Consider the following 16005-nt stretch of genomic DNA (forward strand, 5'->3'; position numbering starts at 1 on the left):
ACGTTTTAATGCTGGGTTGAGTGGAAAGTGAAGTAACATTGAAAACTATTTTATGTGGCTGAATTCCACATCTGCTGACAAAATATGCTAAGTCATTTAAAAAGCAAAATGCTGCAAGCTGTAGATTACAAAAGCTTACAGCCCAAGCCTATCATTATGGTATTATCTTTATTTAACCTGTGCGTGCTTCAGTTAAGTCGCTTCAGTCGTGTCCAACTCTACAACTCTATGGACTGTGGCCCGCCAGGCTCCTCTGCCCATGGGATTCTCCAGGCAAGAATACTGGAGTGGGTTGCCATGCCCTCCTCCAGGGGATCTTCCCCACCCAGGGATCAAACCTGTGTTTCTTACATTTCCTGCATCAGCAAGAGGGTCCTTTACCATTAGCTTCACCTAGGAAACCCTTATTTAACCCAAGTCCTAAGAAATATTTGATGTATAACTTCACATATATAGTATTGAAGTAAACAAATCCTTTTTGAAATAAAAAGACATATTTATGACTTCAGATACTTTGCATCACAAACTAAGACACATACACACACTAATCTATAATGTTTATCACTTACGCACCTAATTCTATCATTTCAGTCTTTTTAATGGAAGTATAATTGATTTACAACACTGTGTTAATTTCTATACGGCAGAGTGACTCAATTGTACACATATACACAGTTTCTTCCATACTCTTTTCCATTGTGGTTTACCACAGGATACTGAATATCATTCACTTTGTGTACCTAATTTTTATGACAACATTCAGTGTTACAGAGAGAAACCAAAAGATGGATGGTGTAAGACGAACAATTCAAAAACGAGGCAAAGGCACTGATGTGTTTTCTCTGGCGATCCGACTCGCAGCAACACTGAGAACACCTCTGATTTCCTCCTCGTGTCGAAGCTTCTACCCTGCCTATCACTTTTTTCATTATCATATTGTAAAACAAATAAATTCAGAACATGTTTTATTTTAACCCAAAAGCTTAAACTATAGGAATCAGAATGTTGAACAAAGTTTAATTTTAGACACAAAATACAAACGTTTGTTTTGAAAAAATACCTTTAAAAATATTTTAATGTAGACTGGGGAACAGTCGTGTAGACGAGGGTCTGTTTTTCCATCTGTTTAAACAATGAAGTAAACGGTATAAACTGATGACATTTTAAAAAGTGAAACAAGTGATGTTATAAAAGATAAGTAGTATGATATTCTCAAAATGGTCCTTTATAAAATGAAAATCAGGACAATGTCTTCTGGCAGGTGATAATGGGGTTGCAAAGAGTCAGACACAACTCAGCGACTGAACAATAACAACAACAGCAACAATCTTTAGAACAAGCACATGGCATATACCCTACTCAGGATGCCAGGAACTTTAATCAATCCTCCACTTCTGAAAAGCTATTAACATGACTATTTTTTAAAGGCTGGGATATGTGAACTACAATAGCAGCAGTTTAAAACAGAAGAATAGGAAATAAAGGGAAATAATATTACATTATTACAAATGTGTTTATTAACTCCTATGGCAGATTTTACTTTTACGTAAAAACAATGATGGTTACTTTTTTCAATGAACGTTTATATGCATGAGTTGAAATTATATTAAAAGTTTCCAAAGTAACTGAAATTAGCTGTAAAAAATACTCTGAAGTGTAGACACACGAGAGAATGATTGCCCTTCTGTGAAATATGTCACAGAGTGTTCCAGCGGGTAATACATAATATTAGAGCTAAAACTGCAAACTCAAAATAAACCTAAAAGACTTAAATAGTAACAGTATCCTATTTTGAGTCCGATTATCTAATACAATATTTAAATTTAAACTTTGAGTTACTTTTTCATGTATAGAATGCAAGATTTCTCTACCTTTTTTTTCTTCCATTTCCTCAGTATTAATAGAAGAAAAAGACAGGGTATTTAACATAAAAATAGAGGGTAAATCCTGAGATTTCCCCCCAAATGTCACAGGCTCTGTTGCACAGTAAACAGTGGAATATCATTCTGGAAGAAACGAATATCACCCCTTTGAATCTTGTGCTTCTTCCAAGGCGGTAAGCACTAAGTTGTCCAACGTGGCATTATAGTGTAAGTCTTTCTAATTCTATTTTTCCGTAAATAGGCTCTAGTTCTCATAATTCACATGACACCCTTTGGCTGTGGTTGTCTGTTAAATTTCCTGTTTTGGTCGAGTTGCAGCAAACCAAAACAAATAGCTCCCAGAAAAGGCTATGGTAACTATTTTGTTTTTCCCTTTTGGTATTTCCAGTTAAGTGCTTTCTCTTTAGCGGCACAGAGAAGGGAAGAAAAGAGCCACACACAAGGTGTGAGCAGGTCACAGAAGCTTCAGGGCTCCGAAAAACGTGCCATCTCCATCTCGGGATATCTTAGCATCTTCCCGGGGTATTGCCAGTTGGAGTTCATCTCCTTCCTCCAGCTTGGCGATGCCTGGAAAGGAATGATTGGCGACAACTTGAAGCCATTGTGCAGGTGAAGAAGAGGGGAGGGCAGAACATTAAAGAAGACGACTTGGTTTTGGGGAAAAAAAAAAACTCACATAGGCATTCATTTTTCACATTACACCAGTGGGTTTCTAGACCAGTTATTATTCTATTTGCCTAACAATTAAAAAAAATAGTAAAAGAAATGAGCAGAAGGAGTTATAACAGACAAACGAATGTGTGGGGTTGGCCAGCATGTTCACTTGGGTTTTTCTGCAAGATGTTATGGAGAAACCCAAGGGAACTTTATGCCAGCCCAATATCACCTACTGTTGATAAAACAGAGAATCCAAATAACCAAAAGTCTAACTATAAGAAAAAAAGTTTAGTAAATCATAGCACATCCCTAGATGGAATATTATAAAGTTAAAAGTGGCTCTGCTTCACTTGACATGGGAAACTTTAAAAAATAATGTTAAATAAAAATACAAAAATATGCACACACACACTGCATAGCCCTAAATATACTTTCAAATGGGCATATAATGTGTGAATTATTAGAAAGTAAAAAGCAAAACACTACTTATTAGCAAAACACATCTGCTAACAGAGTCTTTCTGTAGAGTCCAGACTATGGAATTTGGAGTCATTCAGAGCGCTTTTTATAGTCCTCTATATTTTGTGTTTCCTTAAATGACCATAACCTGTCTTTATAATCCAAAGTAAGAAGCTAATTAGCTTCTCAGAACTGATTAATCTGCATGTGCCTAATTTATAATAAGGTAGCCTGTGATTCAGGAATACAAAATGCAACTCAGGAACTACACTCAGGGTATCAGGTCATTCCTGACCCCATTTTAAAAGAAAAATATGAAGAAAAAAAATAAAGAGGAACGGGGGCAGAGAAGAAAACCAAGGAACAAACAAATAACACATTGATGCAACTAAATTGTCAATACTCACAACTAATAATTTTAAAAGCAGGTGCATTGTTTCATGAGCAAGCCATGGAAATATATTTACAGAAACACATCTACCTTAACCTCAATTCCTCTGTCAAGCCCCAAACACCTATTCCCTGAACATTTCAGGTATACCAGACACCTTCACAGACATGTTGGGGCAGTGATCAGAATGCCCAAGGAGTCATTGTTTTTTGATAACAGACCAAGACAGACAGTAACAAAAGAACTTAGATATTTTTAAGGGTGATGTGCATTCTTTCCGGATTCCCATGGCATTTGATCATTACACTGAGTAGTAAAAAAAAAAGATTGAAGTGATTTGTTGAATGATTAGTAATTATCACAGATATTCAAGATAATCTAATAATTTGACAAAGGCTATAGTTCACACATCATTGCTGCTGCTGTTGCTGCTAAGTCGCTTCAGTCGTGTCCGACTCTGTGCGACCCCAGAGACCGCAGCCCACCAGGCTCTTCTGTCCCTGGGATTCTCCAGGCAAGAACACTGGAGTGGGTTGCCATTTCCTTCTCCAGTGCATGAAAGTGAAAAGTGAAAGTGAAGTCGCTCAGTCGTGTCCAACTCCTAGCGACCCCATGGACTGCAGCCCACCAGGCCCCTCCATCCATGGGATTTTCCAGGCAAGAACACTGGAGTGGGTTGCCATTTCCTTCTCCAATGCATGAAAGTGAAAAGTGAAAGTGAAGTCGCTCAGTCGTGTCCAACTCCTAGCGACCCCATGGACTGCAGCCTACCAGGCTCCTCCGTCCATGGGATTTTCCAGGCAAGGGCACTGCAGTGGGGTGCCATTGCCTTCTCCGCACACATCATTAGGTAACAGTAATTCTCAAAGTCGGTGTAAACTAACTACTACTTTTCAAAGTAGGTCCTACTTAAATATTCAACACTGAGTTACTGGCTATTTCAGTTCTTCCAGATGGTAGCAATCGCTAATTTGTTAATGACATGATGAATAAGAATCAGTTTCATGCATAAGAGAGGTTCCTTGGTGTGATACTGGGCTCTTCAAATGGACCAGTTTAATTTTTTTTCAGATTATTATGGAAACACTTTATACACCAATGTGTAGCTTTTAATGATTGTAAAACAAATTTTCTCTAGAACAGATAAAAACTGCAAACCTGAAATTTCCTAGAGAACACTTTTTGTAAATGATGCTAAGCTATCAGCACTGAGAAATATCTTTAAGGTCAAGTTATTTATTCTTAAAAAATCAGGCTAGGAAGTAACCTTGAGGAGCTGATGATCAGAAAAATGTATAAAGGAGTGTGTTGTAAAGCTCTAAGTGCTAATTAATGTAAGTAAACAACAGGCTGAAGTGACCTCCCCATTTATAGGTATTTTGCAACAAGAAATACTGATTACCACAGGCTGCGGGATAACAGTTCTCTATGAAAATTAGGGAATTCAAATCTAAGCAAACTTCCTCAACACCCCGTCAAAGCTCTTTATGGCTATGGGTCCAGGATGACAAGCATCTGCATTATTATCTTTCTGTCTTGATTCCTGGTGCATTTGTCAGTAAGTGCCTTTGGAATACATAGCTTCAGAGCACACAATCAACCCCCACTCCCTGTTCCACACTGTCATTCACGCTGTCTGGAAAGGAAAACATTCCTTGAGGTCCTGAGTGGAGTTGTCAAAACCACCAGAGAGAAATAAATGTGTTTAAGGCAACTTTTTTTTTCAAGTACTGGCCTTGATTAGTTTGAAATTACCCCCAAATAAAAGGAAGGCTTTGATGGCAATTCATTTGGCTGAGATGGTTGGATGGCATCACTGACTCAATGGACATGAGTTTGAGCAAACTCTGGGAGATTAGCAAAGGACAGGGGAGCCTGGCAGGCTGCAGTCCACGGGTTCCAAAGAGTTAGACAGGACTTAGCAGCTGAACAACAATAACTGAAGGCAATCACAGCCCAAACAGACCTGAAATGAAGACAGCCTGCATGTCCCCTTTCCTCTCCAGTCCTCTGGCCCTGAGTTGAAAGGCAGGCTCGGTCCTACCCTTTAGCATCCCAACTGTATCCATCTGGTGTCCACTGACCCCAGAAGAGAAATGGTGCCCTTGGATCTGACATTCAAAACTGGCCAAAGGGCATTTCTTCCACAGGAGGGAGGTAAGGAAGAGGTGAGATTCCGTGACTCCCACTCAGGCAGACTGGCTGATTTAAACCAAGTTCTGGAGCTGCTCAGCTGTGCAGCCCCAGACAACATGTGCTACATCTCTGTGTCTCAGTGCCCACCTCCCTTTCTTAAGGAGGATTACAGCAGGGAGCGCGGATGGATGTGCCTGGCACAGGTCATCATTCTCTTATGATGCAACCACTCTTATCACAGCTCCAAGAAAACAAGCTTGTTCTAGAGTAGATCAGTGTGAAGCTACTGCCCTTTCTAAACGTATATAAAAATGATAAACTTATTAATAACTAGTTAGCTAATTAATGAAAATCTAAAGTAATGATTGCATCTGTCTCTATCAAAACAGACTAACTCATCATTCGAGACCATAAACACCACACAGTATACGGAGGAATGTCTTTCTGTCTATGTATATAGAACTATTATTTACCAGCTGAGTAACAGGAATTATTGGGTAGTGTTTCAGGCATGTTTTGAATACATCGAAACAAAGTCACCAGACTCAGTTCGTCCCCAAAGACATGGACTTTTTTCCTCTGTATTAGGTGTCCCATGGCAAAGGTGTTATCGGTGTATAAAACCTGAGGAACAAACCAAAGAACTTTGTCAGAAGTCAGCACGAAACGGGGGCATTGGACAGCGGCGGCGGGTTCAGGGTCGAACCTACCTGACCGTAGATAAAGAAGTAGCCTGTCTCTTTGACCAAAATTTTATTCTCTTTTTCTTCTAGGGCTCTTCCTCTTTTAAAGCTGAGAAGCCAAGGAACAAAGGTGTACGCTCCTACAATGAAGAGAATGGTTTTTAAGGGAAAAGAAAACCCCTGAGAAACGCAGTTTTACCTCCATTTGAAACAGAGCAGGACTCCATGACCCTTGCCCCCCGACCGTGTCCCCTGCCTGCCTTTTTTCCATGGAAAACTTTGGTCAAAGATTAAGTTTAATCAGAGAAGTGAGAAATGCCGCAACAAAGGAGAACAGTCTAAGGAGACTAAATAGTAATAGTCAGTAGGCACCGTCAGGGACCTTCAGCTCTTTCTCAAGGGCTACAGATCATACTCTGAGCCACATCGTGTGAGCCGTCTTACAGATACTGAAACCCCAGGTGGAGGAGTTGGCTAATGATGACCAGACCGTACCCAGGACACGAGCTGCCCCAGTTCCGAGAACTGACCACAAAGAAATGGAACAAGTGCGCCCGGGACTGAAGACTAACTGTACCTGAAATGACCAAGATGACGCCGGCCAGACCGCTGATGACCGCTCAGGATGACTTCAGAGATGGCTGTGCTCTTTCTGCCTGTGGCCCCCCAACCCCTGACTCTGTCTATAACAGCTCTCACCCCCTGCTTGTCAGCAGGGGGTTGGGGGGAGTCGGCCTTTGGACAGATGTCCACCACTCTCCTCCACAAGTTGCCGGCATCTGAAATAAGGCCAACTTTCCTTTCCACCAACTGGCCTGGTTTTTGGCTTTTGAGCAGTGAGCAGCCGGACCTGACTCACATACCTTTTGACAACATGCTTAGTCACTAACCTAAGTCTGAAACTTAGAGGAGAATTTCGTCTTTTAAAAAATGACCATCCTCTGGCGGTTTCTTAGCATCTTTTACATACTCCCCCAGGCCAGCTATGAGATACAGGAACTTGAAAGCAAGCGCTTCATATGTCATGTCTGGGGTTTTGATTCCTTCTGTATTTCAGCAACTTTCATAATAATGTCTAGTCTGGATGGGAGAGTTTGAGGCCAAAGAAAGGTCTCTGAATAACACACCAATAGAGATTTTCAGTTTCTATTTGAGTCTGTTGGGGAGGAGAAAAATTTTCCTCTGCCCTTCTTGGAGGGGGGGTGGGTAGAAAGGAGAGAGGAGGCAGCAGGGAGGGGCCCTACAGCTCACCCCTCCTCTCCTCAGTTCCCACACAGGGGGCAGCCCGATCCCCCCAACTTTCTGTTCCCAAAGATGGTCTCTGAGAAACCCCTTCCTTTGGTGCAAACCCTCCGGTGCCACCCTGGGTAACGACAGTCCACCAATAAAGATCTCCCTGGTTACACAGAACAGAGGTAACCTCATCATCGCCTGTTTTCATACGACATCATTTCGGGGAAAAGATTATAATGCCGTAGCTTTAAATTCTGTTTAGAGATCACATGCCCACAGCATTCTTTAAGGTAGAGTTCTGAAAATGTGAGGAAGAATTAATATCAGGGTTGTTATTATTAAAAATTATAAATACAAGCTGATGACTGAAGGCAACTATTTTCACGTTTTATTTGACCCTCTGAGCACAGAGGCTTCTTGTCCGCCTTCAGAACCATACACATCTTAGAGTCCAACTTCTCTGAGCCTGGGGACTGCTCACGTTTGGTTCCCTGCTGTTTCCTCGGGGCCTTAAATGATGCCTGACCCAAAACAAATGCAGCAAATATGTATTTAAATAAATACTAACCATTGTGCTATGCAATTAGTCACTAGCGTTCCATGTTTTAAAAGCATCTTACTACCTGGTTACTGAATCTCTGGGAAATGAAACACTCTCCATCAGAGAGGTAATATGAACTCTTGACGTGGAACACGTATTTCTAAGTCTGCACGCTTATATTCTGACTAGACATATTTACTGACTACAAACTTTTTTTACAGTACTTTACATTGATCCTCTATTTCTCTACACCATACTTATACCTATTTAGTCAGTTCTTACCAAATCCCACCATTATATTGTCAGAAGAAAAAGAAAAACAAGTCCTTATTAGGCTTATATTCTTATTTTCTGTTTTATTTTTGGCACTTCATCTTATTTTGCTGGAAAAATTCTTGTTAGAGAGAATCATCTACTTGTTTTTATTACTGTGTACATTTCTCGCCCAACCCTGCCCACATACATGAGAGCACTCATGCACACACACACACACACACACACACATGGATTACACTCCATCCAAGTGGCAAGAGTGGTTCCATCTGCCAATGCAGGAGACACAAGCGATGCAGGTTTGATCCCTGAGTTGGGAAGATCCCTTGGTGTAGGGAATGGCAACCCACTCCAGTATTCTTGCTTGTAAAGTTCCATGGACAGAGGATCCTGGCGGGCTACAGTCCACGGGCTATAAAGAGCACACATAGATCCATGTTGCTGACACTGAGGCCGAGGCAATGACCATCCCATAGTGACAGCCGGAAATTCAGGGGCCAAGAATGCAGCAGAGCACACAATACACACTCCAGCAATTTGTGCAGCTAAGTGAACTTTAAATTTAAGAAAATACACTAAAAAATCAACTAAAAGGTAAAGGGATTATAAACTTAATCATACATGATATGTTTCTACATATTAAAAATTACTTAGTGTTTTTTGCATGCTAGTTAGACCACGGATAGGTAAATGCTAACAAGAAAACATGCACTAAATGTCTATTCTATAGAAAGCTTCTCTAAGCTAGTAAGAATCACTTCTTACAGTAGATATTTAAGAATGTGGAAAGGAAAGATTTCAATGACCCCAGATTCTTGCACCTCCTCCTTGTACATAGAAAAGCACTAAAATCATTGAAGTGAGATATCTGTGCTTTTTCTTTGTGATTAGCAGTAATCTTTTGTTATTCCAGAAAAAAAAATTACATAAATCCAGGCTTCTGCCTTACTTTGAAATAGTCTCTCAGAGCTGTCTGAGAGGCTGTTTCCTGGGCTAGGCTATAGTTCTCAGTAAGACACTGAATAAACTCAACTCACAGTTCTTATATGGTAGGGTTTTATTTCAGTCAATGAAGGTAAATACTAGGAGCATTCATGCTTAATTTTGTTTTCAACAGCTAAAATACTAATATATTTTGGTATATAAAGTGTGAACTTCCCAGCTCCACGCAGCTTTCAATATTTGATGTATTTAAATGTCTTTGAAAACTTAACAAATTACTATGTACATTAACATGCGAAATTAAATTAAAATGACAGTATTCAAATATAAAAATAATTCACATGTATTTCTGAAAACGCCTGCTTTTAAGAGAGTAGATCTTTCCTGTTCTGATATATGTGAAAGACTTGTAGATAAATTTTAGAAGAATATGTTTTTATAGGAAAATCGGATCTATTTTGCCAATATCTGTTTTTATTCTATTTTATGAATAGGAAACGTCCTCCCAATTATTTATTCTTCCAGTGTTACTTCCTTAAATAATTGACCATAAACGCTCCAGAGAGCAGCTGTCAATCACAGCTATCACCCTTGACTACTTCTCTTGATTTTCTATTTTATTATCTTAAAATTCCTGGAAATAGTGTTAAAGGAGAAGAGATACTGATAATATTTTTGAAGACAGATGAAGTGAGCCAAGTCAAGGAATAGGGATTTACTTTTTACTTGAACCCACATGTCTGGCAGTGACATCCACAGGCATATGGCTTTGCGGCTGAGGCAGGACTAGGAAAACCCGCAGAAACAAATCAGACCGGCAGAGCCACGCAGGCTGGGCTGCCAGGGAGGCGGTGGGAGGCCCGGCAGGGCTGTGCGCAGTGGAGAAGGATGGCGACGGCTGGGTTTTAGGAACACCGCTGTGGAGTTCCCAGGTGAGCAGAGCGCAAAACTGGAGTCAAGGGAACCAGCCAAGGTGAGAGAAGACGGGGTTTGTACTAGGAGGGTGAAATGGAAACGAAGAGAAACACATCAGTTCAAATTACATATATGAGGAATCGTCAATAAAGTTATGAGATTAATGCAGTGACTTCAAGGAAGCAGTCAAGAGTGACACCCAGAATTCTGGGTTGAACAACTAATGAACCAGCATACTGGAATAGGGAATACAGGAGGGAGACCAGATGCGGGGGAGAGGTCTAGAGTTCACGCTGAGATGTCACCAAGGTACTCAGGAAGAGGCGCTCAACAGACAGAGGCATAAATAGGCTTGGATCTCAGGAAAGTCTACTGGACTAAAGATCTACATTGAGGCCATCACACATGGCTATTAAGTGACAACACAGGAGGATTTGAGAGTGCAAAGAAACAAGAATGAAGATAAGGGGACTGTGCCAGAGGTCTGAAAAACGTCCACATTGAAGGAATTTTTTTTTAAAGTTTAGAAAAGCAGTGGGTAAAAAAAGCAAGGAACGTGGCTGGAGAAACAAACCAAGAAAAGCACATGTTTTGAAAAGAAGGGAGGACTTCCCTGATGGTCCATTGGTTAGGAATCCACCTGTCAGTGCAGGGGACACGGATTCGATCCCTGATCCAGGAGGATCCCACATGCTGCGGGGCAGCCAGGCCCTCGAGCCTGCACTCTGGACCCTGCGCCCTGAAACAAGAGAAGCCACAGCAGAGAGAACGCTGCACGCTGCACCTGGAGAGCAGACCCCTCTCGCCACAACGAGAGAAAGCCCGCACGCAGCAGTGAAAACCCAGCGCAGCCGAAACCAAAAATCATCGATAAAATCTTTTCAGTAAAACGAGACTTATCAACTGTCAAATTCTACTGTGAGATTAAACCTCATCACTGCCTCTATGAAATCATTATGTTGAAAAACCAAAAGAGACTTCTGTTATCAACCCGACCGTGGGAATCCCCTCCCTCCTTTTCCACCTCCCGTAAGCCCTGTGCAAGGAACAGACTGATGTCTGTTGTCTGATATAGAGTCATGTCTATATCCTCCAAGATAACTCCAAGGCAGGCCGAAGCGACTGCGGTCACACCGAAGAAGAAGCCAAGGAAATTGTCAAGGGCCGGGAGGCAGCAAAGTTCACACAGAGTCAGCAAAAAATCAACTCACAGAAGGTGATGAATCTCTCATATACACGCAGGAATCTACAGGCAGTACAGTGTCAGCTGTCAGCTAAGAGGATTCGGGAAATTAGGAGGGAAAAAAGCTCACTTAGATGAACATAAAAGCTTCAGAAGGGACACATAGACTCTGCACAAAGCAAAATGAGAGGGAAATAAAGAAAGCATTAAGAATTTGAGAAAAGTTGTAGAACTATAGGGAAAAAACAAAAAAACAAAAAAAACAAGTCAAGAATTAACAGCACAGGAACTTCTCCACTGGTCCAGTGGCTAAGACCATGCTCCTGATGCAGAGGGCCCAGGTTCAATCCCCGCTCAGGGAACTGGATCCCGCATGCCACAGCTAAGAGCCTGCAGGCTGCAATGAAGACAGAAGGCCCCACACGCCACAGTTAAGACCCGGCACAGCCAAAAAATAATTACCAGTGTATACATAATTAGAACCCCGAGAGACATAACTAAAGCAAGAAAAATTCAAGCAGAGCAACCACTTGGCATGATTACAGTCTTCAAAGGCCCATTATGTGTCAGGGAAAGTTGATTCAGAGGAGTGTCATTAATTTATTATTACAGCTGTAACAAATTACCACACACAGTGGCTTAAAACAACACACATTTATCATCTCCCATTTCAAACATCAGAAGGCTCATCAGGCAAAGTCAAACTGCTGGCAGGTCTGTGTTCCTTCTGAATGCTGGAATGTCCAGCCCTTGGCTCCCCCAGCTTCTAGAGTTGGCCTGCTCTCCTGGGCTTGTGGCCCCCCCGTCCTCACAGGCAGCCGTCTCCTCACCCTGAATTCTGCTCTCACTGCCACCTCCCCTCCTCTGACCCTGAACCCCTAGCCCCCTCAAGAAGGGCCTCTGTGATTATCCTGGGGCCACCCCAGGAGAGAGCAATCAGCTTTCCCAGGATAGAGTCTAGAGCATGGGGTTGGTGGGGGTCTGGGAGATTAGATGGGGATGTCTGTGTGCTATACTCAGTGTCTGACTCTTTGTGAACCCAGGGACTGTAGCCCACCAGGCTTCTCTGTCGTGAGATTTTCCAGGCAAGAATATTGGAGTGGGTAGCCATTCCGTTCTCCAGGGCTTTTTCCTGACCCAGGGATTGAACCTGGGTCTCCTGCATTGGCAGGCGGATTCTTTACCACTATTGCCACCTGGAAACACCCAAGTCATCCAGGATAATATACCCAAATTCCTTATTTTAATCATATTTTCAAAGTCCCTTTTGCCAGATAAAGTAATAAACTTACAGGTTTCAGGGATTATGGTGTGGACATATTTGAGGAAATACGTTTCTACCTACCATAATACTTGATGTTGAATATAAAACAAAATCAGTATGCATTTTTAAGGTAAATAATTCTTTGTATAACCCTGCAACGTGTGTGCTAAGTGGCTTTGCTTCAGTCATGTCCAACTCTTTGCAACCCTATGGACTGTAACCCACCAGGCTCCTCGGTCCATGGGATTCTCCATGCTGGAATACTGGAGTGGGTTGCCATGCCATCCTTCAGGGGATCTTCCCCACCCAGGGATCCAGCCTGCATTTCCTGCGTGTCCTGCATTGGCAGGCAGGTTCTTTACTATTAGCACCATCTGGGAAGCCTCAACGAGGCAATATCTTGAGACAAATGACAAAGAAGAAACACAGCAGACCAAGATTTCTAGGATGCAGTCAAGTAGTACTGTGGAAATGTCCACACACACCAACGTTTATTTACACGATCGAGATTGACTGGAGTCATAACTCATCACGTGGCAAAGGGTCCACATAAGCCCCGGGACCCTCCAGGGAGGGTCAGCATGGAGCGGCCGCCGCACCAGGAAGACCACGGCTCTGTGAAGTGCAAGCTCACAGCGGAGGAGCAGCTGCATCCTTTACAGTGATGAACAGCATGTTTGGTTTTGGCCAAATGTGTAAAACAAGACTTTTCCAAGTTATAATTTTTCACTGGTCTTTTGAATCTTCTTCTGGCTCTATCTGAATTCTTAGGAGACAATTTGCTACCTAATAAAAGTTGCAAACATTGGACTTTGGAAAATGTCAAACAATAAGCAATAACAGAACTTCAAGTATTTTAGTATTGGGGTTGCATTTAAGATAAAATCACAGTGAAAAACACAGATGCAAGATAGATTTTACTTGTTCATTTGCTTGTTTTCTGTTTTCCCCTCATAGAAGGTAAATCCTGTGAAAATGAGGACTCACATACACATTATTCGCTGCTAAGCCCCAGTGCCCACACTGTAACTGGAAATTGTATGTTTTTAACCAGCACATGTAAGATATAAAGTAATAATTTCACACTGAAGGTTTATCACAAAAATGTTATTTATTTGTACATATTTTATACTTATTGATAAATAATTAATATAAATGTCTTTATGTTCAGTGTTATCTTCATCCTGTTAAAATATTCTATGACCTAATGTAACAGAGGAATGAATATTTCTGAAGATGATCTTGAGGCATTATAGAAGCCAAAATCATTTCTAAATAAAAAGCTGACTTTGATTTAGTACTAATTTTGCTTTATCACATGCTAATTATTTAAAATTTCTTAGTATTATGTCCTAAAGGTAATTCTCTCTGTTAGGTTATTATAGGAGCCTACATATTTATTCCCCAGTTATTTTAAATGAATCTATTATCTTAAATCTGATTATAAGAAGTTTTGAGGCAGATCATTGATTTGAGGTGGAGTTCAAATACAGTTTTGGGGCATGAAATCACAGGTAATTGGACTGAACTGAATCCTAAGTGGGAAAGTCCCTGTGATGCTGGATTACCTTTTCGTATAGTGGGCGTGTCACTGTCTGCAATCAGCTGCAAGCAGTCTTGAGTGACTGAAAAGCAAAAATATATCATTTAGTTACATGAATAGAAATAGGGAACGAAGACGACCAAGAATACAAAGCTACAAACCCACTCTTCCAATGGCCCCTGATCAATCATATCAATACTTTCTCACTGCCTACGTGCTGTTCTTAAAATCCCTTTAGGAAATATGCCCACAGATCTCAATATAACTTCTACTTTAAATGCAATATGTATATACTTGAAATTCAAGTTTTAGAAAAACTCTATGCTATTGAAATATAGTAGTTTTAAAATTATTTTGCCAACAACTGAAGTCCTGTCTGACTCTTTTTGACCCCATGGACTGTAGCCCACCAGGCTCCTCCATCCATGGAATTTTCTAGGCAAAAGTACTGGAGTGGGTTGCCATTTCCTTCTCCAGGGGATCTTCCCAACTCAGGGATCGAACCTGGGTCTCCCGCATTGCAGGCAGATGCTTTACCCTCTGAGCCACCAGGGAATACCATCTAAACAGTTTAGCTGAACTTCTTCTAAAACATACGCCTGTATAGAAAGAAAGTTTAGCTACTGTCATTTGTTCTCCAGTTCCCTCAAATATATGAGTCAAATGATCAGATTCCTCTAAAATGATTTTTTTTTAAAAATCTAACATTAAATCATAACTTTCATACCACTATTAATATTACTGAAAATAATAATAATTGCTAACATTTATTGAGCTAGTATAAATCCAGGCGACTTCACAAAAATCCTAAGAATTACCTACTGGAAATTACATCTTGGAAAGTGCAAAAAACTTGTCCAGTCCCCAGGGATAGACAGTGACAGGGCCTGAATTTAATCATGCCTCTTTCACTCTGGAGCCAAAGTCAGGCTTTTGGTAAAATGTTTGGGACTAGAAAGAGGAGAGCTACGACATCTTTTTAAGATAAAATAGAAGATTTCCCTAGGCAGCTGCATTAGCAGTAAAGCATCTGGGACACATCCACTCACATCTATTCACATTGCACATTGCATACAGAATATTCCACAGAGCGCATCAAAGAATATGCAGTATGAAAGTCACTCAGTTGTATTCGACTCTGTATAGTCCATGGAATTCTCCAGGCCAGAATACTGGAGTGGGCAGCCTTTCCCTTCTCCAGGGGATCTTCCCAACCCAGGGATCGAACCCAGGTCTCCCACATTGCAGGTGGATTCTTTAACCAGCTGAGCTGCCAGGGAAGCTCAAGAATATTGGAGTGGGGAGCCTATCCCTTCTCCAGCAGATCATTCTGATGCAGGAATCAGGTCTCCTGCACTGCAGGCGATGCTTTACCAACTGAGGAAAGCCCAAAATAATATATAGCTATTCTACTAAATGAAGACAGTGCCTTCAGGTTAAAAGCAAAATAGGTACTCTGTCTGTAGGAAAAGAAAGCACAGCAGTATCTATGAAAACCATGGAATATGGAGCTAAGTGTGCCTATTTTAAATTAAGAAAATATTAGTTTAGATTATTTTATACCACGCATCTTAGAGTTGAAGTAATGCTTTAAAAACATGCTTCACAATGTATACATTTTAAGAGCTTATTAACACAGTGGAGAGTTCCCACTGCAGATCATTAGCGGAAACCATGGAATAACAGATGTAATAATTATGTGATATTCTGAAGCCATGCAAATACAGGCCTAAAAAGAACGCTGTTAAAGGCAGTGATCACATAAGAAACTCCGCTAGAAAATTTTCTTTGGTATTTAAAAGCAGAACTGTAATGTTAAAAACCACAATCCTTTTTAACCACGAGATGTTTCTGACACATTTTTATATTAATCTGATGGTTTGGATAGGAGCAGAACGCTTT

The 16005-nt window shown here is 41.0% G+C and overlaps 1 protein-coding gene across 3 annotated transcripts in view; it reads right to left on the reverse strand.

Annotated features, from left to right (window-relative positions):
- Window positions 1-206: 206 nt before the first annotated feature.
- The window catches only part of TNFSF13B (TNF superfamily member 13b), a 31841-nt gene continuing 16042 nt past the window's right edge, over window positions 207-16005 (reverse strand). For 2 of the 3 annotated variants that reach the window (XM_070380747.1, XM_070380745.1), the window contains exons 3-6: window positions 14129-14185; window positions 6237-6349; window positions 6000-6150; window positions 207-2450 (exon numbers count right to left, since the gene is read on the reverse strand). In XM_070380747.1, the coding sequence (XP_070236848.1) occupies window positions 2338-2450; window positions 6000-6150; window positions 6237-6349; window positions 14129-14185 (434 nt within the window). In that variant the 3' untranslated portion in view covers window positions 207-2337. The remainder of the gene's footprint in view (window positions 2451-5999; window positions 6151-6236; window positions 6350-14128; window positions 14186-16005) is intronic. The other variant, XM_070380748.1, reaches the window with a different exon arrangement.

The sequence above is a fragment of the Bos mutus genome, chromosome 12 (genome assembly GCF_027580195.1).
Source record: "Bos mutus isolate GX-2022 chromosome 12, NWIPB_WYAK_1.1, whole genome shotgun sequence".
In the NCBI taxonomy this organism is placed as follows: domain Eukaryota; kingdom Metazoa; phylum Chordata; class Mammalia; order Artiodactyla; family Bovidae; genus Bos; species Bos mutus.